Source organism: Eumetopias jubatus, unplaced genomic scaffold (genome assembly GCF_037043125.1).
Source record: "Eumetopias jubatus isolate StellerSeaLion01/CBP00866 unplaced genomic scaffold, mEumJub1_p1.0 scaffold_15, whole genome shotgun sequence".
Classification (NCBI taxonomy): domain Eukaryota; kingdom Metazoa; phylum Chordata; class Mammalia; order Carnivora; family Otariidae; genus Eumetopias; species Eumetopias jubatus.
This window is the reverse complement of record NW_028274821.1, coordinates 87,563,298-87,590,862: the sequence shown is the minus strand read 5'-3', so window position 1 is coordinate 87,590,862 and position 27,565 is coordinate 87,563,298. Positions and strand designations below refer to the sequence as shown.

At 56.8% G+C, this 27,565-nt stretch overlaps 2 protein-coding genes across 2 annotated transcripts; one reads left to right on the top strand and one right to left on the bottom strand.

The window, feature by feature from the left end:
* Nucleotides 1-277: 277 nt before the first annotated feature.
* LCN2 (lipocalin 2) lies at nt 278-14,207 on the bottom strand. Its single transcript, XM_028107909.2, has 8 exons — nt 14,161-14,207; nt 4,030-4,206; nt 3,364-3,500; nt 1,898-1,977; nt 1,656-1,775; nt 1,310-1,411; nt 594-627; nt 278-471 (listed from the first exon to the last, which is right to left on the bottom strand). Exons 2-7 carry the CDS (start codon nt 4,192-4,194, stop codon nt 605-607), a joined length of 627 nt encoding a protein of 208 aa, XP_027963710.1. The 5' UTR covers nt 4,195-4,206; nt 14,161-14,207; the 3' UTR covers nt 278-471; nt 594-604.
* Nucleotides 14,208-15,020: 813 nt separating this feature from the next.
* Nucleotides 15,021-20,106, top strand: PTGES2 (prostaglandin E synthase 2). The gene is made up of 7 exons (XM_028107969.2): nt 15,021-15,314; nt 16,430-16,627; nt 17,303-17,361; nt 17,714-17,863; nt 18,143-18,343; nt 18,706-18,823; nt 19,470-20,106. The coding sequence occupies exons 1-7, from the start codon at nt 15,045-15,047 to the stop codon at nt 19,590-19,592; spliced, it is 1,119 nt and encodes a 372-aa protein (XP_027963770.1). The 5' UTR covers nt 15,021-15,044; the 3' UTR covers nt 19,593-20,106.
* The last annotated feature ends 7,459 nt before the right edge of the window (nt 20,107-27,565 follow it).

The following is a 27,565-nucleotide window of genomic DNA, read 5'->3' as shown; positions in this document are numbered from 1 at the left end:
CCAAGCCCCTCCAGCTCCCTGGCCCTGCTGCAGGTGGCTGAACGTGGGTGTCAGTGTGCCCCATCAGTGTGCTAGGAGGTGGGGGCCGGTGAGGGCTGCTGCTGATCTGGGGCTGGGCCTGGAGTTGGGAGCCACAAGTGTTCAGTCAGAGCTGGACTCTGCTTCTGCAGCCTCCATCCCTCTCTGGGGGCCACGTCCCTGGGAGTGATGCTAATAGGAGCCCGCCCTTTGCTCTTCTCCCTCTGAGGGCCCAGGGGTCAAGGAGCAGAGACTCAAGACCTGGGGGCATGTGTTTATTTAGCAAGCAAGGAGGGGTTCCATCAGAAGGGCGACTTGGGAAGCAGCTGGTGGGCTGTGTGGTGAGAAGGATCTCCGGGCTCTCTCCTGGTGTCCAGGTTGGTGGAACAGCTGGGCGGTGCCCTGGGCAGAGGTCAGCGTGAGGGTGAGGGGGTGAAGAGAGACAGGGGACACCTAAAAGAGAGTCAGAGGAATAAAGATGGCGGCAGTGCTGGGCAGGGGGGGACAAAGGCAGGCCTGGGACCCCCTCCCACTGCCCTCTAGCTCCCATCAGCCCCTTCCTGGGCCATACTCACCGCATGCTCGTTCACTTATCATCGATGCACTGGTCTGTGGGGGACAGAGTGGTCAGCGTGGGCAGGAGTGTGGGGGGGGATCCCTGACCTCCAGGGCCCCTGTGCTGCCCCTGGGCTGCCCTGGGCCCCAGCCTGGCCCAGCCGCAGAAGATCTGGGGGTTCCCTTCAGGGATGGTGCAGCAGAGGGGTGGGTGATGGGGGCAGGGGACAGGGAGAGAAGCCAGAGGACAAGCAGAGCTGGGTGACACCCATTCTCCAAAGGAGGCAGATGAGGCCCAGCCACATGCCTGCTTGGGCACCAGGCCTTCTGCCTGTTTCCCTGCTGAGTCCTGACAGCCCCGGCAGGCTTGGGGAGGTAACCTGCCCAGGCCAGGCCACCTGAGCACCTCCCAAGTCAGTGGTGAGCAAGCCCCAGGGCAAAGTGGGTGCTAGCCCAGGACAAGCAGACCTGGGTAGAGGGGAACATGGCCAGGCGACTACATGGGAAACTTGGACCCGGGCTCTCTGTCAGGGAGGAATCCTTGGGGCCCCCACATTGCTGGGTGCCCCGCAGACCTCTGGGTGAGTCAGGGTCTTCTTGAACCCAAAGTGGCTCCCAGGGGCTCCAGTGACTGCAGTAGGGGCCTGAGTCTCCCCTCTCCCCCTTTCCCTCGTGAGGCAACAACAGGCCTGGACAGTCCCCATGTCCCCTTCTCCTCTCCGTCGCTGGCAGTTACCAGTGGGGACAGGGAAGATGATGTAATCATCGGTGAGGCCCAGGGATTTGGCAAAGCCGGTGAAGTATTCCTTCAGAGCAATGGGCAGCTGCTTGGTCCTCCCTATGGTCAAGATGGCCAGTGAGTGGGCAGGCGAATGCTCCATAAATATTGTTGAACATGGGAACGAGGCCTCAGAGCTCTTCCACATGACGGGGGTGGGGGTGGGAATGGACGGGCGGGAAGACCCCTCACCCACCTGCCAGGGGCTCAGAGTAAAGGGGACCTTGGGGGCTGGGTGGGATGGGCCTCTTTTCCCCCAGCCTGAGCAGGAGCCGGGTCCCAGAGGCAGTAGGTGAGGACCCACCATAGAGGGTGATCTTGAAGTACTCCTGGTTTTTGTAAAATTTCTTGAAGAACACCATGGCAAACTGGTTGTAGTCGGTGGTCATCACCCGCACGGTGTAGTTCTGCACTCCGAGGTAACCTGCAGGGTGGTCGGTGAGGGGTCAGCCCGCCCTGACCCGGTGTGGGAAACAGGTTTTTCCTCCCCGGCCCCCACAGGATGGCATCTATGCCCCCTGGAGACCCGCCCCACTCAGGACTCACGCTTAATGTTGCCCAGGGTGAACTGGCCAGGCAGGGAACTTGGGACAAAAGTTCTGATCCAGTGGTCGCAGCGCTGGTTCCTGTGGAAGCAAGAGATGGGTGGGTAAGAGAGTAACTGTCCACTGGCACCCGGGTGGCTCAGTCGGTTAAGTGTCTGACTCTTGATTTTGGCTCAGGTCCTGATCTCAGGGTCCTGGGATCGAGCCCCCAAGTCAGGCTGTGTGCTCAGCACGGTCGGCTTGAGATTCTCTCTCCCTCTCCCTCTGCCCCTGCCCCGGCTTGGGCGTGCGTGCACACACACACACACACACACACACACACACACACTCTCTCTCTCTCTCTCTCTCTCTCTCTAATATTTTTAATATAATTTAAAATATTAATTATATTTATATATATTTATTTATTTATATATAATTAATTATAAAAAATAAAATATATTTTTTTAAAAGGTGACAGCCCATCCTGCCACAGGAGGCCCACAGCCCACCCTGCTCCGATGGGTCTGGCTCTTCCCCTTGAACCCATCCCTGCCTGTCCCTGCCTGCTCTGTTCTGAGCCACCTGACTCTCCTTCCAGCACCTTACTGTCCTTCCCTCTTTGGGGTCCCCCCCCAGGGATTTGTCCCCTACTCTTATCTTGTGGCTTCCTGCTGTAACCTCTCCTAGGGGGTTCACCCTCCAAGGCTCCAGTCTGCTCGATGCCAGGGACTCCCTTAGCTCTTGGGCCAACCCTGATTTCTCACGTGCATCCTATCTGATCTCCCCAAACCTGCCCTTCTTCTGTTCCTTGCACCACAAATGCTCTAGCCTCATCCCCCAAGTGACAGAGTCAGAAACCCATAGGAGCTGGGTAATCCTTGGCTCTCCTCTCTAGGTCCTCATCTGCCCCCCCGCCCCGTGGTCATCTCCCACCTGGGACTGACCAGCCTCCCTCATTCCTCTCCCTGCTGCAGCCAGACCGGCTCGTCACCAGATCCCTTTGGCACTGGTGTCTGAGGACCCTGCCCCTGTGGCCACTGCCCCCCTCTGGGCTGTTCATCAGCCCCTGCTCAGGGCAGCCATGTGATGGTTTCCTGGAAGAGTTGGCTCCCTGCTCAAGGCCGAGCCTAGAGACCACCTCTCTGGAAGCCCTTGACGAAGCCTTGGGTGGGATTCCAGGCTGGATCCGGTGACCCTCCTCCCACTCTAGCACACCCCTGCTCTCTCCGTCTCGTTTCCCTAGGACAGTCTGTGTCCATCCCCAGTACCGTCTGTGCGTCTGCACTGAAGGCACCGATAAATGTTGAGCTAGTGAGCGAAGGAAGGGATAAATGCTGAGGGCTCTGGTACCCAGCAAAAGGATGAATGTCCACCTCAGCTTCAGTCACCCCTCGGTTTTGACATCAGTCTGCCTCTCAGACCCCCAGGATGGCGCCCCCGCTCGGACCCCCTCTGCCCGCGCCTCCAGGAGGTGGTGGCCCTCACCTGATCAGGGTGGAGGTGACCTCGTAGCTGTGGTTGTCTTTCAGCTTGTAGGTGGTGGTGTACATCTTCAACCGGGCTCGTTTTTCTGTATTAATTGAATTCCCTGCTACGCCTATGACGTACCATTTTCCCTGGAACTACAGTGGGGGGCCGATGATAGGCGGAACCCAGGAACGGCCCCTGGGGGCCCCTACTGCTCCGTCCCTGCAGGTACCTCCAGGCAGCCTGACCAGGAACCAGGAGCTCCCCTAACTGGGCAGCAGGGACCCCGACTGGCCACACAGGCCTGCGCTGATGCAGCCACAGGAGCCGGCCACCAGGTCAGGAGAGAGCCCCGAGTCCGGTAGGGGCAGGATGACCCTCGGCAAGTGGCCAGCTGAAGTCCCTGATCCTGTTTCCTCAACATGTAGGAGGCCTGAAGATGTTCCCACCTTGCAGGGACTGTCCCCACTTCCTTATGGAAGGGATTGTGGACCTGGGAAGTTCTGCTCAAGTGACCCTCTTGGCAGCAAAGTTGGGGTGGAGTTGGGGGCATGGGGTGTGCCTTCCATCAGGGGACCCAGGGGCAGGCTGAGCTGAAGCCTGAGCCCATCCTGCCCTGACACTCTCCCTAAGACTCTGTCTCTCCCATCCTCTCTTCACACTCTGCCCCTCCAGGCCCCTTACCTGGTCATCCTGGAAGTCAGGCTGCAGGGGGATCTTGATCAGAAGTGGGGCTGGGATCAACTTTGGGGGAGAGTCCTGGGCCTGAGCCTGCAGGGACCCCAGCAGGACAAGGCCCAGCCACAGGAGACCTCGGGCCATGACTTCAGGGCTTAGGAAAACTGGCATGCCAGATGGCAGCTGAAGAGGAGAAGCTAGTGAGAAAGCTGCCCTTGGGGGACCCTATTTATGGTCCCCTGGCCAATGGCTCACTCAGGGTGGAGCGAATTTATCCTTTGCCAAATCCAGGAAGAGTGAGGCAATTGCCAGCAACTCAGGCTGAAACATTTGGCAAGCTCTTGGTCCCTTTCCCCCAGGTCAGGATTATGCAAGATGAGGGGCAGGAAGGCCAGGGGAGGGGGAGGGGGCATTCCCCAGAGCTCCACATCTCTGGCAGGGACAAGGACTCCTTTGTGTGTGGTCCATCGTCTCCAATCTGGCCAAGTTGTCATCCCTGACCTCTAGGAGACTCTGCTCAGCCCAAGCCCAGGGTGGGGTAAATGCAGAGAGGCCCCCTTCCCACACCTGATGAAGGCAGACAATGCTTCGCACCAACAGAGTATGGGCTACTGATGAGGGAACAGAAGGCAAGCTGAGGACAAAGCAGAAGCTGACACCCCACAACCCCCCCACCCATGGGATATATGTGACATTCCTCAGGCACTCCTGGCTGCCCTAAAGCTAAGGAAAGGAAAAACAAATAGTTAATTTCTAGAGATCACAATTCTGCAAGACATAAGTCTCCCTCAGTTTACAAATGTCTTAGCAATCTACAAGAACGAAGCATTTCTATCAATAATCTAGCTTCCAGAAGGAAATGTAGATACAATTAAATGTCCGTATAACCAGGGCGCCTGGGTGGCTCAGTCAGTTAAGCGTCTGCCTTCGGCTCAGGTCATGATCCCAGGGTCCTAGGAGAGAGCCCCGCATCGGGCTCCCTGCTCAGCCAGAGCCTGCTTCTCCCTCTGCCTCTGCGCACTCCCCGTCTGGTCTCTCTCTCACTCTATGTCAAATAAATAAATAAATAAAATCTTTAAAAACAAACAAACAAACAAACAGGGATGCCTGAGTGGCTCAGTCGTTAAGTGTCTGCCTTCAGCTCAGGTCATGATCCCGGAGTCCGGGGATCCAGCTCTGCGTTGGGCTCCCTGTTCAGCGGGGAGTCGGCTTCTCCCTCTCCCGCTCCCCCTGCTTGTGTTCCCTCTCTCGCTGTGTCTCTCTCTGTCAAATAAATCAATAAAATCTTAAAAAAAAAAAAAAAAAAAAGAATTCTTTCTTGGTCGTTGGCTCCGGACCTCACCCCACCGAACCTCACCTCTATTCCAAAACCTCATCACTACTTCCTGGTCCCCTCCAGGAAAAGGAAGGCAGCTGGAAGTGGACCTTCCTGGCAGGGAAGGACGGAGTATGTGCCCTGTGCTCATGGAGCCTAGATCCTGGCCCCCACCCAGGGACCCCACACCAGGTCCTGGCCCCCGCCCAGGGACCCCACACCAGGACCTGGCCCAGGGTGAGATACCTTTCCCCCAGTGAAGGCCTATGGGCAATGTTCCTCCCCTCCTCCGCACCCTACTGGCAGGGGTGGACCCAGACCTCAGCTGACCCCTAAGGGACTTGGCCCCTCCTGTGGGCCCCGTGGACAGAGACCTCAAGCTGGGCCTGCCAGCCACAAATGAGACAGCTTGACAAATCAGAGCTCTGAGTACGCAGTCCCAGCTCCATCCTGGTCTGAAGACAATGAAGGACATGCCCCATGCACTGGGTGAAGCAGGCTGGGGGGCTGGGACCCAAAGCGGGGGCTCTCTACCCTGCTGCTCTGGACATCAGGTACTTTGGGTCACAGTGAGTGCAATAACTCGACCTCACCCTTGAGGGGGTATTGACACCATCTGCTGTCTCTGGCCACAGTCTTGGGCTGTGGAGCCCAGCAGCCTAGACCTGGGCCCCCAGAAGTGTTTCTGTCATGGCTGATCCCAGCTTTGTCCTAGAGGGAAGCGGTTTCCTCATGGGAGCCTGGTTGTCCACGGGAGGCAGTGAAGGGTCCCAGCCCCTGGGCAGTGTCTCCTAGAAGTCCCCAGGAGAGCCGCCTGACCTGAGGCAGAACTGAGGGCTCACTGGCCTCAGATGACTTCTGGGGCCTCATTGGCTCTTCTACTTGCTACAGGGGAACCAGCTCCCCTAGTCTGGGCTTTGGGTGGTAGGCCCTGAGGGAAGGGACTCTGGGGGTCCTGAGATGGGGGGTGGGGGCAGCCTCTACCTCCCTAATGCCAGAAAGGCCCCCAGAGGACCCCTGCCCTCTCAGGCCTGTCAGGGTGATGAAAGAGCAGGAAGTGAGGATGAGCAAAGCTTTGGAGGAATGAAGTTGCCACCAAAGCCCACGTGCCCTCTGAAGGCACCAGTGGCTACTTCTCACCCCTCTCATTCCCACTCACAGCCCCAGGAGCTCCACCTCTGCTTCCCTCTCTGACCTTAAAAGGTATCTTTGAGTTTGCAGTGACTGCTGGATAGGAGGGTGACTGACAGGTGGAGCCCCAGTAGGGAGGGAGCAGTGTCCCTAACTAGGGAGAGGCAGTACCTGTCACTGGACGGAATATTCTAGACTTGAACAGTCATGAGGTAGAGTGGCCAATGCTCCTTTGGTACGAATCCCCCAACGCCTGCTCACCAGGGTATGGAGTGGGGAGGGATTAGGGCCAGGTCTGCAGCCTGAGAACACCAGGGCCAGCTGCAAGAAGGGAGAAGGCCTGGTTCAGGGGCCCTTGGTAGGATCCTGACCCCTGAGGTGCAGCCCACCCTTGCCCACCCCACCCCACCCCTGCCAGTTTTCCCTTCTGTAAAGACAGCTGCGTTGCAGATGCTGGGAGGTGTTGAAAAGAAAACCACAGGCCCAAAATGGATTCACTTATGTTAAGGTCCCTATGTTGGCAAGCCAAGACCTAACGCCTACCCCAGTTGCAGTTTCGGCCCCCCTGCGCCCCCCCCCAATGTAACCTTTGACCAGCACACATGGAATTTCCGGGTCAGCACCATGAAATTTATGGAGAGACCCCTTCCATTTCCCTTAGGAGGTTGACCTTGCCTAAAACAATGGACTCTTTGATAAGTTTCCTTTTTTCTGTTCCTTCTCCACCTTTTAAAACCTTTCCTTTTCTGCAGCTCCACAAAGCTCCCTTCTATTTGCTAGATGGGATGCTGCCTGATTCATGACTCGTTCAATAAATCCAGTTTGATGTTTTAAATTACTCAGCTGAATTTGTGTTGTTTAACAGAGGCCAGCACACACATGGGGCGGCGTCTCTACCTGAGGCCATCTCGGAGTTTCTGAGCAAACCCAGTCTTCTTGTGGTGCTGGCTGCAGGCCTGTCTTGGGCCCATTGGCCTTATCTGTCTGTTCTTATCTTTGTGTGGGCTTAACCTTCAGCTGACAGCTGGTGATGACCACCTCATTGCCCCTTCCTTACCTAGCTGCCTCGCCCCTCTGCTGGCCCAGCCCAGGAGCCGAGGGAGGGGTCAGAGTGAAGGGGACAAGGTCTGTCCACGGATTTGAGGCTAAGCAGCGTGCTGTGTCCCAGCCATACTTTGTGGGGACCCAAGGACGGTCATGGCCATGGGTACTGCAGAGATCAGGCCAAGCTGTGGCCAATCCTAGCCAACAAGATGTGGGTGCTGGGCTGGTTGGAGCTGGAGGGGAGGGGACCAGCTGGGTGTGCCCGCTGCATTGGGCCTTAGGAAGGGAGGCGTTCTGCAGGGCTGTGGGGGGAGGGTATGGTCAAGATGTACACCCACTTCATGCAAGCTGAGTTTCAGCACTCAGGGACCATGGGGGAGTTCTCCTGGCTTCTTGCCACAGAGAAACACAGGTGTGGGTGCCTTTTCAGTTTCCGCCATTGCTCCAGAGACCCAGAGCAGGACTTGGAAGGCCCAGACCTGGCTTCTCCCAGGAGGGACTTGGCCCCAAGGCTTCTGTGTGATGTGTTGTGGACTCACATGAGTGAGCAATGTGGCCTTCAGGGTCCTGTCTACCCTGGAGCCCTTGGAGTTGGCCAGAGTCCAGACAGAAGGTCCACACCATGGTCCCCCTGAGTGCTGGGGAGATGCCCCCAGGAGACCAGTCACAGCTGCAGCAACTCTTAGTGTCCAGAGATGAGCCCTCCTTAGCCACTGCGGGTCCAAACACCCTGGAGGGGGAAGGCCTGCTCCTCCAGAGCCTTGGCTTGAGTTTCTAGTTTCCAGAGCAGCTTTCCAACCCCCAGGCCCCATTTGTCATGCGAGGGCTCACCAGGGAGCCTCAAGGATCTCCTGGCTCCTGTCCCTTCCACCTGGCAGGGACCCTGGCTATGGAACAGCTCTGAAAGGCAGCCCCTCCCTACACCTCCCACAAAACACCCACTGGGTTCCTCCCTATGCAAAGGTCCTTTGGGCCCACTGGGCAGGGGCCCGCAGGCCCTGCCATATGAGGTCTGGGCCCAGGGCTGCCTCCTCAGTCTGGCCCTCAGGTACCTGGCCCAAGCATGCCTCCCAGCTGGGTGCTCCTGCCTCTGTCTCTGGGGCCTGGACTCCCATGCAGGCTAGAGTGTCCATGATGACCACAGTGGGGACTGGAGGCCACTGCTCTGGGCAGGGCCTGCAGTGGGCACCAGGCATCTATCTGGCTGGTGGTGGGTAGACACTGGGCTCCTGTGGAGCTGGGCAGGAGGTACCTCTGCCTGGCAGCGTCCTGGCGCTGGCCAAGACCCGGCTCCTCCCAGCTCCGCACCCTTCCTGCCTGGGCTGCAGCCCCAAGCACCCCAGGAAAGAGCATCTCCACCTTGGCCACTCCTGGGCCACCCCCATGCTTCCTGCCTGCCAGGCCCTTGGCTGGGCATCTGCAGGACACCATCCAAGGTAGTTTTTGTGAGAAGAGTCTGGCTCTCCCAAAAGGCAGATTCTCCTTTGTACCCCGAGAGCCCAGGACCCAACAGGAGAATGCCCAGCCCAGGGGGGCAGGGGAATGGGTTCTGGAAGGCTGAAAAGAGTACAAATGTCTGAGAGGTACTCAGGCTCCTTTGAGGTCCTCCTGGGAGCTCAGGGGGTAGGGCTCCAGCCTTTCTGCCCCTCCCCATTCATCCCAGTTTGAGGAAGGTTGGGGTCACAGTGGTTCCTCCTCACACTCCATGCTTATTTCACATGGGGTAGGGTCTGTGGCTGAGCCTTTCCCTCTGGGGGAGGGGGTCATGAGACAGGTGTGACAGGCAAAGGACAAGGTCAGGCCCCAAAGGGAGAGCATGTGCAGCTTGAGAAGGGGCCAACTGGGACCAGTGGAGAGTGGGGTGAGGGGCCAGGAGGCTGGTGCTGGGGTGGAGGAAATGCCGAGAACATGCACCAAACCCTCTGCAGAGGCCAGAGGATACAGGGCACAGGTCTGGGTGCCTCTCTCTGGCTCCAGGGTCCTTCAGGTTTTGGGTGGGCACTGGCCTCCCCCCAGGTCAGTGCAACTGCAAGTGTCCCTCCCTAATTGCTCAGCCGAGTCTGCCAGGACTGGACTGTCCCATGGCTCCTTGTTCTCTGCCCATACACATTCGTCCCTGAGTCTTGGACTGAATGCTTGTGTCATTACTGCCCCCCACCCCGCCATTCCTATGCTGAAAGCTGATCCTCGTGCAGTAGTATTTGGAGGGGGGACCTTTGGGAGGTGATTAGATAATGAGGGTGCAGCCCTCGTGAATGGGATTAGTGCCTTTATAGGAGACCCGAGACCTCCCTCACCCTTTCCACCAGGTAAGGACAGTGAGAAGGCAGCCACCTATGAACCAGGAATCAGGCGCTCACCAGACACTGAATCTGCCAGTGCCTTGACCTTGGACTTCCCAGCCTCCAGAGCTGTGAGAAATAAATTAAAACAAATTTTTTTTTAAATTTGAGTACAGGGACGCCTGGGTGGCTCAGTCGGTTAAGCATCTGCCTCCAGCTCAGGTCATGATCCCAGGGTCCTGGGATCGAGTCCCACATTGGGCTCCTTGTCCATCGGGGAGCCTGCTTCTCCCTCTGCCTGCCACTCCCCCTGCTTGTGCTCTCTCTCTGACATATAAATAAATAAAATCTTAAAAAATAAATAAATAAATAAATAAATAAATTTGAGTACAGTTGACACACAATGTTACATGAGTTTCTGGTGTACAACATAGTGATTCAACTTCTAGTTATGCTTTGCCCCCACAAGTGTAGCTACCTTCTGTCATGTGCAATATCATGGACTATATTCCCTATGATGCACATGAGAAATAAATTTCTGTTGTTTATAAGCCATCTAGTCTGTGGTATTCTGTTACAGACTGAGATAGCTACCTCCCCACACTGCTGGATCTCCCCATCCTGGGCCACCTCCCCCTCCCCCACCCCCCTGGAGACCCCTGTCTTGGACCACCTCTTCCTCCACGTTCTTAGGTCCCCTGCTCAGCCATACCCTTGACCTTCTTTCCAGAGCATCCTCTCCAAATAGTGAATTTCCTACTTTTAGCATCTTCTGGATAGGCTGATTATTTCCCAAATCATCAAATTACAGCAACAAATCACCACAAAACTTTCGGCTTAAGTCAACACATTCTGAAGGCCAAAAGCCAAAAATCAGAAGTTCACTGTGTCAAAATCAAGGTGTGGGCAAGGGCACACTTCCTCCGGATGTTCTAGGGCATTGTTCCTCGCCTCTCTCCTAGCTTCTGGTGGCTGCTGGCATTCCTTGGCTCGTGGCCCCACTGCTCCAACATCTGCCTTCCCCTTCCCTTCTCCTCTCTATGTGTGTGATCTCACTCGCCTCTCTAAGGAGCACACATGTGATGACACGCACGGCCCACCCGGGGAATCTGGGATGCCCTCCTCCTGTCGAAATCGCAACTCACTTAAAAGGTGGAATAACAAGAGGCAAAGAAAGAGAAAAAAAAGAAGAAAACGAAGGGAAAGACCAATCATTAGTTGTGAATATTTGCCTTCTACTATTAAAACACTGGTGAGTTGTGAGAATAATTTTCTTCTCTTAGAAATTTGAAAACCGAATGCACTCTATGTCAGATTATGAATCAGGAATTAGAACGCTGTCAGTCTTCAAGAAAGGAAAAAAATCTGGGCCATACCAAGAAAAAAATAGCTTGTTTTGTCTGCTTTTGAAGAGAGTAACGTACACATTTAATTTACACACTTTGAAAATCAGACATTAGTACATTAACCATTAAGACATTTTTAAAAAGTAGTAATAAAGACAAAAAATCTTTAATCACATCCGCAAAAACTTTTTTTTTAAGATTTTATTTATTTATTTGAGAGAGAGAGAATGAGAGATAGAGAGCACGAGAGGGAAGAGGGTCAGAGGGAGAAGCAGGCTTCCCGCTGAGCAGGGAGCCCGATGTGGGACTCGATCCCGGGACTCCAGGATCATGACCTGAGCCAAAAGCAGTCGCTTAACCAACTGAGTCACCCAGGCGCCCCGCAAAAACTCTTTTTCCCAATAAAGTTGTAGTTACAGGTTCCAGGAACTAGGACATGCATGTATCTTTTGGGGGGCCATTTTTCAGTCTGCCATAGTCCCCTCAATCCATACAGACCCTTTTTTCCCACACCTGGGGCTCCACCTGTTGTGTGCCCCACACCACAGATCTGCTCACAAAGGGACGTGGGTTCATTTCAGGAGGGGCCCAGGGTCCTGGGTGGCTTGGCTTGTGTGGGCAGCTGCAGCCAGGCTGCTCAGAGAGCTCCTAGCCTCCCCAGGGAGGGGTATCAAAGCTCTGCTCTGTCCCAGGCAGGGCTTCTGGGTGCCCTGGAAGGTGCTGTGGCTGCAGTGTGGGAGCCTTGGCTTTCTCCTAGTGTCTCCTCTTTGTCCTGCCTCACGATGCTCCCCTTCTTGCATGGCTAAGGGTCCCCACAGGCTCCCAAGTGCACACCAAGCGGTCCCTGTTGGGGGGGCGGGAGGCTTGTGCCATGAGTGGGAAAGAGGCCTCCCAGAGGGTCTTGCCAAGTATTCAAGGGCCTTGGGGTCCTTTCCTTCCCTGACCAGAGCCTCTCCCCTTCTATCTATGAATTATCCCCACTAGAAGCAGAGATGGGAGGGAGCTGCTTCCTCCAGCTCCTGCCCAGGGAAGCCTATTTTAGAGTCATAGGGAAGGTGGAGGGCTGACTTCTGAACCTTGGAGATTATAGACTAGAATCAGACTACTGTCAAGAAAAGTCAAGGGGTTGGCTGGCTCAGCCCCCGCTGGGGAGCAGAGAGGGGGGCCACTGCCCCACAAAGGTGGGCAAGGAGGGGTGACTGGTCTTCCTGTGGTCTCCCTGTAGCCTGAGTGGACTTTGAGCAGGATCTATTTGAAAAGCAAAGCAACCTCGTGGGGCACCTGGGTGGCTCAGGTCATGGTCTCAGAGTCCTGGGATCCAGCCCCACATTGGGCTCTCTGCTCAGGGGGGAGTCTGCTTCTCCCTCTCACTCTCCCTCTCTCTCAAATAAATAAATAAAATCTTAAAAAAAAAAAAAAAAAGCAATCCTGGCTGAACCGCAGCCTGGACATTTTGAAGAGCGCTCCCTCTGCAAGACAACCAGATGTAGAGTGAAGCACACATTGAATATCTGGCTGGGCTCACAACAAACAAGGCCCATGAGTAGTCTTAAGTGTGTGCTTTAGAATAGGGAAAGGCTGTAAAGGCATGAGCAAAGTGTCCTGAGTGAAAGTGCAGAAAAGAAACCATAGAATAAATGCAAAGAAAACAGAATGAGAAGGGGAAGAGCAGAAATTAAGAAAATAGAAACAAAGATACAAAAGGAATATCAAAGCCAAAAGCTGAGGTGCCCTGGGCATTAAGCAGGGCTCTTTGCTCAATGCTGGCCAGAAACAGGAGGCACCGGCCCCCACCCCCGGCTGTAATGAATGAAGAAAGAAGCAGTGTAGGGAACAAGGGCAGTGAGCCTGCCCTAATATCCTGCCTAATCTGGACCAACGGAAAATTCTGCCAAGTATTTTGGTGGAGGTGCTGGTCATTGGCTTTCCATTCTATGTTTGGCAAAGGTGGGGTAGTTGCCAGGTGCGCAAAAAATAGGAGTCTCTAGGGCACAAGTCTCTCCAGCCTCCTGCTTCTCCCCATTCATTCATTTCCCCCCAAATCCTGACACATCTCAATGCAGGAGACCCTAATCATTATTCTTATTTGACAGATATGGAAACAGGCTGGAAAAGGTGAAAAACAGCTGATGGTTCTCTTTCCACATCCCTCCCTTCGACACCTACCCCCACACCCCGAAGTGCTGGGCAGGCAACAGGCTGCTCTGTAAGGAGGTCACATTCGCCAAGGCTCCGGGTCACACCAGCAAAGGTGGCAGGAGATGCTGACTCAGCAGGGCGGGTTCGCCCACCCAGACAGCCCCTCCTGCTAAGCCGAGACGACCCACCCGCCCCACCCCCTCAGGAGCCCCCGTCTCCACAGGGGCTGCAGCAAATGCCAAAAGGGCGAGTGATCTCGAAGCGGCCTCAGTTTCCCCATCTGTAAAACGGGGCCGGTTGCCCGCAGCCCTCGGATGCTGCGGTTTCCAGGGGACCCACTCGCAGGTGCTCGCCCTGAAACCCCGGCCGGCGCCCGCAGCCGCAACGCACCCAGGGGCGAGAGGTGGGAGGGCTCTGCGGTCCCTTCCAAGCCCCCAGTCCGACCCCGCTTCCCCTTCCCAGGAGGGCAGCCCTAAGAAAGCAAAGGGCGCTTCAGCAGCCCCTCTGGGTCACCGGCTTCCCCGAAGCCGTCGTCCTCGCCTTCCGCGCTCGCATTCCACCCGCACGCCCAGGTCCCCGTTGGGGCCCGACACCGCGGGCTCGGGCGCCGCGAGGGCCGAGCGACGACGCAACGCGGCGACCGTCGCACTACAGCGGGCGCCGGGCGGAAGGTGGAGGCGGCGCACGGAACGCGGGGCAAGCGGAGCGGCACCGAGGAGGACCGCCAAGGAAAATTCTGCCAAGTATTTGGCAGATGTTCAGATACTTAAAACCAAGTCACTCGCCCAAGGTCACGAACGGGTCACGCCGCGTCCGCCGGACGCAAGCCCCGCCCCCACCCGCGAGGTCCCGCCCACCACGCCCGGAGCTCGGTCCCTACCGCAGTCGAGCTCTCGCGCTCTCTCCCGCGAGCCCAGCTCTTGTCCCCGCCCCGCCGTCAGACTCCGCCTCTCCCCGCCCACAACCTGACCCGTCTTTGAGTCTCCGCCTACTACCCGAGCCCCGCTCCTTTCCCGGCCTCCGGGAGGGGCCATCCGGGGCTGCCCGCCGAGAAGCCTAGGTGTTGGAGGCCTGGGTCCTCAGCTACGGCGAGCAAGCCCGGCAGAGGGGCGGGACAGCCTGGCACCTCCACTCTGCGCATCCTGCCGCGGGACATTTTGGGTCAGCGTGCCGGCGCCACCGCGTGGGCGAAATCTGAGACACGTGGTCTCTAAGGCCCCTTGTGTGTATGGAAAATTTTATGGTTCGGGACACAGGAGAAACAGTGCAGCGGCGCGGGAGGGCAGAGAGAGCCCGAGTCGCTGGCACCAGGGGTGGTACGGCTGTTTCCGCGGCCCTCCTGGACTCGATGCTATGACCCTTTTTCTGACGCTCTGAAGGGCTCAATCTCTTTCGATTGGTTGCATGAGAAAGAAGTTAATAAACACACATTCCGGACGACGCTGGGACCCAAAGTCCACACGACGAGTTCCTGCATTCAGCCCCGGGTCACCACCGAGAACGGTTATAGCTCATGTTCAGAAGCCGGGCATTTAAAAAGCGACTCCCAGACATCCCAGAGTGTGTTTCTGTGGCTCTCACGGGTGCGTGGAAACCAGGCGCCCGGGACGCACGCTTAGTCCCTCCAGGGCTGTTCCTTTCACCCCTCGGCGTCACTGTTACCCCTAGCAACCCTCGGGAGATGGAGACCCTCCCCTTTAAGGGGAGCCTGATTCCCCGCCGTCTTCGTTTCGCGCGCCCGCCCGCGGCGCCGGCGGAGCGAACATGGCCCAGGCTGCGCGGGCGCTGTGGCCCGTCGGGCACGCTCTGGCCTGGAGGCTGGGCGGTCGCCTGCCCTCGGGACTCCCCGCGCAGCGTCGGGCCGGCTTCGCGAGAGCGGCGGGGGGCCCGGGCCTCGCGGCCACCGCCCGCAAGGGGAGCCCGCGGCTGCTGGGGGCGGCGGCGCTGGCCCTGGGGGGCGTCCTGGGGCTGTACCACACCGCGCGGTGGCACCTGCGCTCCCAGGACCTCCGCGCCCAGCGCTCTGCCGCGCAGGTAAGCCCGGGCCGCACCCAGCCGCGGGTAGGGGTGCTGGGGTCAGCGCCGAACTTCGGGACTTATGGCGGGGTCAGGTATCACCTCTTCCGTCCGTTCGTGACCTTGGGCAAGTGACTTGGTTTTAAGTATCTGAACACTTAGCATCCTCATCTGGGCAATGGGGTCGCCACTGCTGCCTGCTAACTAGAATTGTTGTCTTCGTCTTAAGGTCGTTTCCTAACGTGTTTTTAGACTTTTTTCATGAAAAGATTTGGAGATTACAAGAAAGGGAAAGAAAGCCTCCTTCAGAGTTTATTACTTGGTAGACATTTTGTCCTCTGGAAAATAATAAACTTTCCGTAAACCCTCCCACCGTCTTCAGATCATAAGGTTATGTATTTGTTTATTAGTATTAGTATTTTTAGGGAACGGATGACCCTTAGATTCCAGGCCCTGAGACAGAGAGGGGCAGGGAGGTGTCCCCTAGCCCGGTGATGGCACAGGTGCCGCCTTCCTGGGCTCAGGGGAACAGGGTGGTAGGAGAGGAGTGGAGGTCTCTGTATCTCTCTGCCCACCCCGGTGGTCCAGCTTCAGCATCCCATCTGAATAGTGAGGGAGGTGGACTGCCGCTGTGGCTTTTAAACGTGAATATGCAGCGAGCTTACCTGGGGCTCACGTACTGAACTCGCAGATCCAGGCCCAAGGCCCAGATACAACCCTCCCCCCTTGGAGATTTGAGGTAGACCCCACTCTGGCAAATGCTGGGCTCTGCCCCCTCATCCAGAGGGTCCCTTGGGTTGAGGGAGTTTGAGTGGCACACCTGAGGGGGGTTGTGATGTCCTCTTGGGACAGGAGGGAGAGGAGAGGTGTCTGATGTTGAACAGAGACTGGAAGATTCATCCTACCCATACTTCCTGACTGAGGAGGGTGTTGTATGGGCTCTTGAGGATGGACTGTGCACTGCACGAGCCTGCTCCCCACCTCCCTGTGTCTCCCTTTCTCTCTGCCACCTACCCCCCTTCCTCCTGATGTTCTCAGGATCATCCTAGAAGACTCCCTTGGGAGAAGTTTGCTTGGGGGGGGGGCCTGGGCACCAGGCCTCAGAAGCCCCCCTCCCTCTGCTCCCCGCCCAGCTCTCCCTGTCCAGCCGCCTGCAGCTGACCCTCTACCAGTACAAAACGTGTCCCTTCTGCAGCAAGGTCCGCGCCTTCCTCGACTTCCACGCCCTGCCCTACCAGGTGGTAGAAGTCAACCCTGTGCGCAGGGCCGAGATCAAGTTCTCCACCTACAGGAAGGTGCCCATCCTGCTGGCCCAGGAAGGAGAGAGCTTGGTGAGCCTCAGGGAGCAATCCCCCACGTCCTGGCTTGTCCTGTAGTACCCCCGAGGCAGGCCCTGCAACTCTGAACAATGTGGGCGCTTTGGACCTTGGTGAGGATTATGAACCAGCTGGGCCCAAGGGAGGCAGAGCATCACAGAGCTCAACAGTGTGAGCTCTGAAATCAGGGTGGTCCAGGCTCAAGGTGGGGCTCTGCCATTCACTGGTTACATGACTTGGGGCCAATCACTTAGCCTCTCTGGGCTTGCTTCTTCATTAGTCAACAGAGGGCTATACTCTCCAGTGGCAGGGAATGCTTGGCCCAGTCCTTGGCTCCTAGCGCGTAGCTTCTAGAGTCCACCCTGCCCCCGCCAGTGCTTGGGAGGCTAGGCAGGTGAGTGGGCAGGGCCCAGAACTTAGGTCCTCCCCACACCCTCCTTCACATTAGCCACACTTGGGTCTCCCTTACTCAGGATGGGCCTGAGCCAGGAGGCTAGGTTCTGTGGGGAGGGGAAAGCTCTGTGGGCATCGATTTTGGGGATGAACCCCCAGCAATGGACAAACAATGCCAAGGTTCTACCGGACCAGTTTCCTCGAATGCCTGGGTGTTTATTTTTAAAGAACTCTGGTGACCCTGCTGGTGGCTCCAGGACCCACTTCCCCAATTTAAACCACCCTCTCGTCCTCCAGCAACAACTGAACGATTCCTCTGTCATCATCAGCGCCCTTAAGACCTACCTGGTGTCCGGGTAAGGAGCCCCTAGAGGCCCAGGCTGGTACTGCATTTCATCCCTTTTATCTCCCGGAAGGCCTCCCCTCGGTTCCTCCAGGGGCGCAGGGTGGGCATTGTACTCTGAAATACCCCCTTCCTCTCCTCTGCACATCTCCCTCTGTCAGGGAGATGCTTCTGTGTTTGCCCCAAGTTCCTCTTGCTGCAGGACCTCCTTGACACCTACAAGAGGCTGGAAAGCTTTCGTGGGTTGGTCATGGTTCCCCTCCGGAGCTGGGTCAGGTCGGGGTAGACGTCCACCCCAAGCAGGCGACGGCTCAGCCTCCCAGAGGAAGAACTAGTTGGGGTGAGACTCTGGCTGTCTCCCAAAGGCAGCCCCTGGAACACATCATCACCTACTATCCACCCATGAAGGCTGTGAACGACCAGGGGAAGGAGGTGACCGAATTCTGCAACAAGTACTGGCTCATGCTGGATGAGAAGGAGGCCCAGCGCATGTATGGTGGGAAGGAGGCCAGGACGTAAGTGAGGCTGGGGCAGGTCCCTGGAGGTGGCAAGGGCAGGGTCTTCCCAGGGGTTGGGGGAGAGGCTGAGCGAGACCCCGTGAAGGGGGACCAGTGTGGGAGACCAGGAGGGCTGGGGCCACGGCCAGGGCTGAGTCTACTTCAGGAACTCCTACTCAAGCCTCAGCTTCCCACCCATACGCTGTGCGGTCTAGACAGTGCACCTGCTCCCACACCTCCTGGGCCCTGACTTCGGCAGCCCACCTGCCCTGCCCTCTGTCCCCACCTTGTCCACAGGGAGGAGATGAAGTGGCGGCAGTGGGCGGATGACTGGTTGGTGCACCTGATCTCCCCCAACGTGTACCGCACTCCTGCCGAGGCCCTGGCCTCCTTTGACTACATCGTCAGGGAGGGCAAGTTCGGGGCCTTGGAGGGTGCCGTGGCCAAGTACATGGGTGCAGCGGCCATGTACGTCATCAGCAAGCGGCTCAAGAGCAGGTGACGGCGCTCGTGTGTGCGTGTGTGTGTGTGTGTGTGTGTGTGTGCGCGCGCCTGGGGGCCTGCTCTCCCCAAGGCCCTAGTCTAAAGCCACGCCGGGGGCTCGAAGTCCGAACTCCCGATTGCCTCCACCACCCCAGGGGAAGCGGACTGGCCTGGATGTCTGCTCTGTGCCTTCTGTTGCTTTCTCGTGGTCAGGTCTCTCTGGTCCTTCTTTGGCCATGGTCTCCCTGTCTGGGGCAGATGATAACTGATTTTTGCAAGTGTGATGCCCCTGGGGGAGCAGCCCCGGCCCCCTAGCCTTCCTGTTTTCCCAGCCTGGGCGGAGGGTTCCCCTGATGGACTTCCCCCTTCCTCACCAGGCACCACCTCCAGGATGACGTCCGTGAGGACCTCTATGAGGCTGCCGACAAGTGGGTGGCGGCCGTGGGCAAAGACCGGCCCTTCATGGGGGGTGAGAAGCCGAACCTGGCTGATCTGGTGAGTCTGGTGGGGGCAGGGGGTGCCCAGGCTTGAGTGGCCTGTCTGGGCAGCAGAAGCCCACACGTAGGCAATACCTACATCTCCCAGCTTTCCCGCTCTGGAGGCACCTGGCTCCATCCAAGGAACTGTCTTGGTTCACATCATTGACAGGTTCAGGGGAGGCGTTGGCTTCAGGCCCAGCTGGATCCAGGGGCCCAAGTGGCAGTACCAGGGCTCGGCCTCACCTGTTGCAGCTCAACCCCTTGGAGTTGATTGCACCCAGCGAAAGTCCCGGGACAGTATCTTGTTGGCCTGGCTTAAATGCCAAGCCTTGAAGCAATCCTTCAAGCCGGGGTGGAATATGTTGATCGCCAGATCTGGGTCTTAGAGCCGGTGGGGGTCCCCTCTTCTCAAATCTCAGGACCTGAGAGTGGGGCAGGACGTTTTCCCGAAGGAAATTCTGCAGGTGGAGTTTGTTGCCCAGACGGTTCGGGGGTGCAGGGCAGGCAAAACCTACAGAAATCCCACACACTTCACTCAAAGCCCCAAGTGCAAAATTGGCCATTTCGTGAGCTCTCTCAGAGAGGGGAGGTGAGCGGGCCCCAGGGCACACAACCCGTGGAGGACAGGGCAGGAATGGACCCTCCTCTGACCCCTCCCCCAGGCAGTGTATGGCGTGCTGCGCGTGATGGAGGGCCTGGAGGCTTTCGATGACCTGATGCGTCACACCCGCATCCAGCCCTGGTACCTGCGGATGGAGAAAGCCATCGCTGAGGCCCCCCAGTGACCTGAGTGTCCCGGGAGGGGTGGAAGACAGCAGAAGACGCCGGCTTCCGGGGACCAGGACCGCTGGGTCAGCACTTGATGCTGTGCAGGGGGGGACGGGACCGTTCTGCCTCTCGCCTGCCCCCACCCCTCCAGCCCCCCCGCCCCCCCGGCTTCTAGCACTGGACACCTGCTGAGGCCCTGGGACACGGCGGGACAAAAGCCAGGCTTGATTTGTGTTCACAGCCCCCCTGAGGGGCACAGAAGGCTACCCCTCAGCCCCAGGTGGCTGACCCACCCCTGCCCCCTGTTCTGGGCCTCCCTGCGCTTCAGCAGTTCTCTGGGACTCTCAGTGGCCTGCTCTGTCCACACCCTGGGGGTGGGAATCGGGTCAGGCTCCTGCCCTGGACAGGGGAAGCAGGAATAGTCTGGTTTACAAAGGATTTCATCCCTGGCTCCTCCTGGTTTCGGCTCTTCCCAGTGAAGTGCCCTTAGGCCTGGGTGTCATGTTTGCAATAAAGAAAATGTTTGCTGAACCCTTGGAGGCGGTGCTGTCGTGGGGTGAGTGCTGTGTGTGACTGCTGGTTAGCAAAGGCTTCAGAGCGAGGCCACGCCCGGCCCTGCTGGTAACTACTGTTTGTCCAGTGCTTACTGGGCGTCAGTCAGGTCTGGGGTGAAGGACTTCGCAGGCTTTGTGTCACAGGGACCCCGGGACACCACCATAGGATAAGCAGCAGGGAGGCCTGAGGTGTCCCAGGATTCGGGTCCGGTTGCGCCCCTCACTGGCAGTGGGACTCTGGGCAGTGATGTCCCTCTCTGAGCCTCCGTATCCTCATCTGTCAAATGGGCGTAATGATAGCCTCCCCTTCAAGGGGAAAGCGCGAGGGTCTGAGCGTGAGATGCGGGTCAAGTGTAGAGAAGGACGCCCAGCTCAGAGCAGGGGCTGGAGTGGCTCCAATCCTGCTCTACACGCCGAGGGGGGGGGGCAGGGTTCCGAGAACCTCTGAACCTCTGAAGCAGGTGGGCACCCGGGCTTCGGTCCCAGGCCTGGGAAGGGGACCCCGGGACAGGGGAAAGCCAGCTCTGGGAGCGAGGGGGCGCTGTGAGTGGAACCCCGTTCAGAGCAGAGCCCCCAGGGTCGGGGTCCCTGTTCCCCTGGTTCCCATAGATGAAGAGCACAGTGGCCTCCAGAGGCCCAACAGGTGGCCAGTGGGCTGAACTCTACTCGCTGGACTCTCCCATTGCCCCAGACCTCTCGAGAAAGTCTTCAGGTTTTATTTTCTTTATTAATTTTTTTAAAACATAAAAATAATTCATTCTCCTTGTGATGGTAAACATTCAAATAAGGTAGAGGCCTGGCGAGCACTCTGGAGGCCAACAGCCTAACGTTTGGAAGCAGCGGCCTCCGTTTCTCCTGCGGAGCCGGTGGGCTACCTGCTCGTTCTCGTCCCCGTCACAGGCGCCTGTCCGCGTGGGCACATGTCACGCTGGCTCGTTCTTCACGGCTGCAGAGTGCTCGGCCGCAGGCATGCGCCAGAGCCCACCGGCCTGGAACACCAGCGTGTCTGGAATCTCTTCCCCCAAATCACTCAGGCCTTAAGTCCTGAAAGGCCTTTGCTCCAGGGACCTGGGGTGGCCTGTGGATCCCAGAGCCTGCCTCAGCAGGGGAGGCACCCGCCTGCACCCTCTACACCTTCTCCACCATAGGGTCTATACTAGGACTATACTAGCTAGACCTGCTCCCAGTGACTGGGGCTGAAGAATGGCTAGTCAACCCAAGGCCACCAGGGGACACCGATCGAGCGTGCTTCTTTCACTGAGTATCCCCCTCTTCCATCCCAGGGGACAACCCTGCCTCAGTTTCCCCAGATGTTCCTGGGCCAGCCCCTGGGTGTATTTTCCCATAACCACTAGAGGGCAGTAGAGAATGCGAAACAAGGCCTCATGCTGCCACCTTGTAACTGACTTAAGCATTGCATCTAGTCGGGACAATCTTTGTTCTTTAGGGACTCTATTTGCCCACCGGTAAAATGGGTTTAGCAGGTGAGGGGTCCGAAAATGGGCAGGCAGGGAAAGTCATACCTCTCGGCAGAAAGCGCCCCAAGACCATAACCTCTGCCCCATCTTTGGTCACGCTCAGATCAGGGTATGTGCCTGTGGCCTTGATGGCCGTAGAAGGCCGGATGGGGGAACCCTGCCAATACCCGCTGTGACCTTGGGCAAGCCCCATCTTTGCTCATCCTTGAGCAAGCCCTTGAAAGTCAGTCAACCTTCCCGGGTTGGTGTGGTCAGAGATGGAAAGACTGCGCAGAGTCGATGCGCACAGTTGACATGTGGTGGGTGTTTTATGCAGCCAGTGGGGTCTGCTGTCCTCAGAACACACTCCTTGCTCTGTTCCCAGCTGGGCTCCCAAAGCTCACGGTCAAGAGCTCCAGGAAGCAAGAAGAGAGGAGTCGTGAGAACAGCGAGATCCTTCTGCCCTGGGAGTGAGGGAGGTCTCCCTCGGGAGGGCAAGCCACGGCTGGGGCTCCAAGAATCGGGAGAATTCTGCTTTGCTTTTTTCTGTTTGTTGGGTTGTTAAATTTTTAAGATTTCACTTGGATTATGCAAATAATTAATGTTTATTGGACATGAATAAAACTTTCAGGTAAGTAAAAAGATGAAGCCAATTATTTACAATCCCACCAACCTAGAGATAGGACCACTTAAAAATTTTTGGAATACAGGGCGCCTGGGTGGCTCAGTCGGTAAGCGTCTGCCTTCGGCTCAGGTCATGATCCCAGGGTCCTGGGATCAAGTCCCACATCGGGCTCCCCGCTCCGCGGGAAGCCTGCTTCTCCCTCTCCCACTCCCCCTGCTTGTGTTCCTGCTCTCGCTCTCTCTCTCTCTGTCAAATAAATAAAAAACTCTTTAAAAAAATTTTTTTTGGAATACAGCCCTTCTAGATTATTTTCTATGCGGCTTATAGTGCATATATGTGTGCGTGTATATATGTATTTGTATAAACAATACATATATATATATATACCAGTTAGATGGGGCCTATTTTATGGCAAGCATTGTTTTAAACACTCTATATTTTACCTTATTTAATCTTTGCAACCCCATTTTACAAATGAGCAAACTGCCATCAGAGAGGTTAAGTGACTTGCCCAGGGTCACACAGCTTGTAAGTGGCAGACGTGGGATCTGAACCCAGATCTTCTGGCTTCAGCATCTGCAGCTTAACACATATCTTATTGCTCCTCTCTCTCTCTAGGTAAGTTTTTCCTTTTTTTAAGTAAAAATTTGGATTGTATAGGACGCCTGGGTGGCTCAGTCGGTTAAGTGTCTCTCTTTGGCTCAGGTCATGATCCCGGAGTCCTGGGATTGAGTCCTGCCTCAGGCTCCCTGCTCAGCGGGGAGCCTGCTTCTCCCATTCCCCCCTGCTCATGCTCTCTCTCTCAAATAAATAAAGTCTTAAAAAACAACAACAACGACAACATCGCAATCCCTTGTAAGAGGGAGGTGTGACTCCAGAAGAGAAGATGCGAAGGCAGAGCCTGGGGGGATTTGAGAAAGGGCCAAGGAATATGCTGACGCCTCCAGAACCCAGAGGGGCAAGGAGATGGCCTCTCCTCAGGGGCCTCCAGAAGGACCCAGCCCTGCACACACCGTGATCTCAGCTCAGTGAAATTGAGTTCGGACGTCCAGCCTCTAGCCCCGGAAGAGAACAGATTTGTCTTAAGACCCCACATTTGTGGCACTTGGGAACACCTGCCATAGGACACTAATTCACTTGACCTAAGCCAGTGTGGTCGGGGAAGAGAGTCAGCTACAGGGGGTCTAGTGACCTCGGGCGAGCCCCTTGTCCTGTCGGTTTCCTCCTCTGGAAAATGAGGGGTGGGGCTGGGCTCTTTGGGGTGGAGGGGGTGCCCCTCCCTGGCCAGCGAGGGTGGAGTCAGCCCCCTCTCTGGACAGCATCTCCCACTGCTGTGGGGAGATAAGAGGCCGCGTGGCTGGGCCACGGCCAATGGCCTAAAGAGATGGCTGGCGGCTGCCCAGCCAGCAGCCATTCCAGGAAGCCGCGAGCCGGAGGCCCAGGTCTGTCTCGCCCCCTCGGGGGGACAGGCCTCTCGCCCTCCCTGCCCCCAGTTTACTCATCCTGGGTTCTTGCCTGGCCTACCCCGTTGTAGCCGGCCCTGGCCCGTCTTTCCAGCCACTGTGACCAGGCCTCGCTGGTTTGCTCCAGCTTCCTCATCAGCCCCAGAAGGCAGGGACCAAGGTTCACAGCTGGGCAGCTGGGCCCAGCACACCGGTGCTCCCCTCTCCCTTCCCCTACATTCCAACCTGCTCAGACCGGTGAGATTGGGATTGGGGGCGGCCCAGTTGGGAGCCAAGGTTGAGAACATGGCTTCAGAGTCAACAAAGCTGGTTTGAATCTCAGTTCAACATTTACTTGGCCTTCGTATGAACCCGGACAAGTCCCTCCCCGCTCTGAGCTCTCAGGAAGGTACTGTGCCCACCTTGAGGAGGCTCAGAGATGCATGAGATTTGCCCAAGATCACACAGCCAGGTGCCAGGATTCAAGCACAGGCCTGCACAATGCTTCCCAGCCTCTCTGTGGCCTCCGGGCCCAGGAGAGTAGCCAGAAACCGGGTGCCACCTGTCAGAGGCGAGGCAAAGAGCTCCCTACTCCTGGGTGAAAGTCCCCACAGGTGGATTGAAGCATGGTCCCCATCTCCTGGGCCTCCTGGTGGGCAGCCCCAGCAAAGCCCAGGGGTCTGCTGACCTGCAACTCAGGCCCTGTCACGTACTCACGCTGAGGCCCTGGGCAAGTCACTTTTCCCCCAGCCTTACTTTCCTCATCTGTAAAATGGGGTCATGGTGGCAGGAACACGTCCTGTGTGTGCCCCAGCCGGTGATGCCCCTCAGGATTAGAGGTGGAAGGAGACATGAAGAGAATTCGCCAGATCCGGTGGCACAAAGGGCTCCCCCACCCCACCCCCAGGTTGGCCACGTTCAGATGCCGGAGACCCCAGGCGTGCATGAGCCTTCTGACACTGGAGGCTGGAATGACAAGCACTGAGGGTGAAATTGTGTGTTTGGAATCCTGGATGGGGAAGGGGAGCTGGGTTTTAAGCACCAGTCCTTTCAATTTCCGGTCTCATTTCAACGTTTTTTAAAAAAAAATATTTTTTAAATTTGAGTAGAGTTGACACACAATGTTACATTTCATTCCAATTTTTTAAAAAATAATTTATGCCTCACATTCTTTTAAGATTTTATTTATTTGAGAGAGGGAGAGAGCGTGCACATGGGAGTGGGGGAGGGGCAGGCGGACTCACGCTGAGCTCAGAGCCCGACGACGTGGGGCTCAAAGCTCATAACCCTGAGACCATGACCTGAGCCTAAATCAAGAGTTGGACACTTAACGGACTGAGCCACCCAGGCACCCCACATTCTTCTTTTCTTTTTTTAAGATTTTATTTTTAAGTAATCTCTGCATCCAACGTGGGGCTCAAACTCACTACCCCCGAGATCAAGAGTCACAGGCTCCATCGACCAAGCCAGCCAGGGGCGCCTCATTCCGACTTTCTAACAGCCCTCCCAGGCAAGTCTTATTCTCTTCGTCTAATGGACAAACAGGCTCAGACAGGTGGTGTGACTTGCCCAAGGCCACACCTCGGCCACAGTGGGGCAGGGATTTCCAGTGTCCTAGTGTCTACCCACGGAAAGTCAGACAGGCTTTCTGCAGCTCCCACAGCCCCCATTCCCCAGACTGCTCCAGGCTCTGACCTCAGAGGAGGCGGCTGGACGCCCTCTGCAAAGAGCTGAGGGCCTGAGCGGGTCCTACGGTGCTTGACTTCCTGGAGGAGCAGGAGGCGTCAGCCGGCGCTTCAGGGCCAGCCGCCTACTCAGATGGGCCAGGGGCTGGGCCAGAGCCCATCCCATCCTGGGTCTTGGGACACGCCTCCTCTGCACTATTCCCCCGCATCCCCCACCCCCAAGGTGCCCACTGGTCAAATACCCCAACCCAGTGGGAGGCTCTTCTCAGCCAAGATGGAGAAAGGGCAGAGCTAAAAAAGTGTGTTTGTTTCCTGCTGCCGATGTAACACATTAGCACGGACAATAGTGACTGAACCAATATGGGAAATTGTCTTAACGGTTCTGGAGGTCAGAAGGCTGACATGCGTCTTACTCGGCTAATATCAAAGTGTCAGCAGGGCCGTGTTCCTCCTGGAGACGCTCGGTGGAGAATCCACCCCTCATCTCTTCCAGCTCCTAGCGGCCGCCCGCATTCCTGTGACTTGTGGCCCCTTCCTCCACCTTCAGAGCCAGTGACCTCAGGCTGAGTCCTTCCTGTGCCTTCTCCCTGCTCTTCCTGCTCCGTCTCCCCCACTGAAGGACCCATGTGATTACACGCGGCCCACAGGGATAATCCAGGATAATCTCCCTATTTTAAGGTCAGCTGATTGGCAAGCCTGACTGCCCTGTGCCATGTAACCTAATCCACAGGTTCTGGGAATTAGGACATGGACATCTTTGGGAGGGGACATAATTCTGCCTGCCACACTGTGGGACATTTGCTTGGGAGAGCAGGCTCAGGGTAAAGGGGTCCACTTGCCAAGACCTGATCGTTGGGAAATGGTTTCTGCGTGTTACCCCGGCAACGAACAGCTGAAGCGGGTGGCATATTAGTTTCCCCGGGTGGCCGTTAACAAATCACCACAAACTTAGATGACCCCAAACAACAAAACTTCATTCTCTCATAGTTCAGGAGGCCCAGGGTCTGGAATCCACGTGTTGGTGGCGTTGGGCCCTTCTGGACAATCTGCGGGAGAAACTTCTTGCCACTCCCCTTGCTTTGGGTGGCCCTCTGCAATCCTTGGCGTTTCCTGGCTTGTGGATGCAAGCCCTGTGGTCACATGGCCTTTTCCCTCTCTCTTCTGGGCATGTCTGTCCAAAGTTCCATGTTCTAGGACACCACTCATTGGACTTGGGGCTCACTGTAATGCAGTGTGACCTCACTTTAACTTGATTACATCTGTAAAAGCCCTATTTCCAAGTGAAGCAACATTCTGAGATTCCCAGGGGATATGAATTCCCAGGGGATGCTATTCGACCCAGTACAAGTGGTATATACCAGTTGCAAACCTGGGCACACTTCTGGGCCTCCCTTACAGCCTCTGAAGGTCACAGCCCCCTGGTGGGTTCCCCAAGCTGCTTCCTACTCTCCCCTGCTGCCCTGACCCGTGGTACTTGGGGCCATCAGGGGACAGAATGTAGATAGTCATTTAATGAAAATGGCACCCCGCACTGTCTTAAGTGCTGGAGATACACCGCAAATGTATTCGCTGCCCCAGAGGCCTCACCCTCTCCTGGGGAGACAGGCAGAAAGCAAATCAAGAATGTCAGGTGCGGGGATGTGGGGGGGACGCCTGGCTGGCTCAGTCGGTTGGGCATCTGCCTTCGGCTCAGGTCATGATCCCAGTGTCCTGGGATGGAGTCCGCATCGGGCTCCCTGCTCAGCAGGGTGTCTGCTTCTCCCTCTCCCTCTGCCCCTCCCCCACCACTCATGTGCTCTTGTTCTGTCTCTCAAATAAATAAAATCTTTAAAAAACAAAAAAAGAACAGCAGGCGGGAGGCCCTGCAACATCCCTAAGTGTGCAGGTGTGCACCGGTGAGGCTGGGGAGGGGGCAGCCCGGGAACCGACAGCACACAGCCTCCGCAGAGGCCTCAGGGGTAGGGAGTGATCAGCTCCGTCCAAGACAGACTCAACTGGAGGAGGGCTGAGGAAGAACCACTGGCCTCACAACTCAGGGGGGCTCTGGTGATCTGGGGCAGAGCACCCCAAATCCTACAAATATCTTTCAAGAGGGAGTGCTTCTGAGAGGCCCAGAGGGGCTAGCTTTCTCATTTTCGCTGATGACAAACATGGATTCATCTTCTAACCTGCAAACGCCCCCTCCCCCACCACCCAAGCCCACATCAGATAAATCATGGCTCCGTCA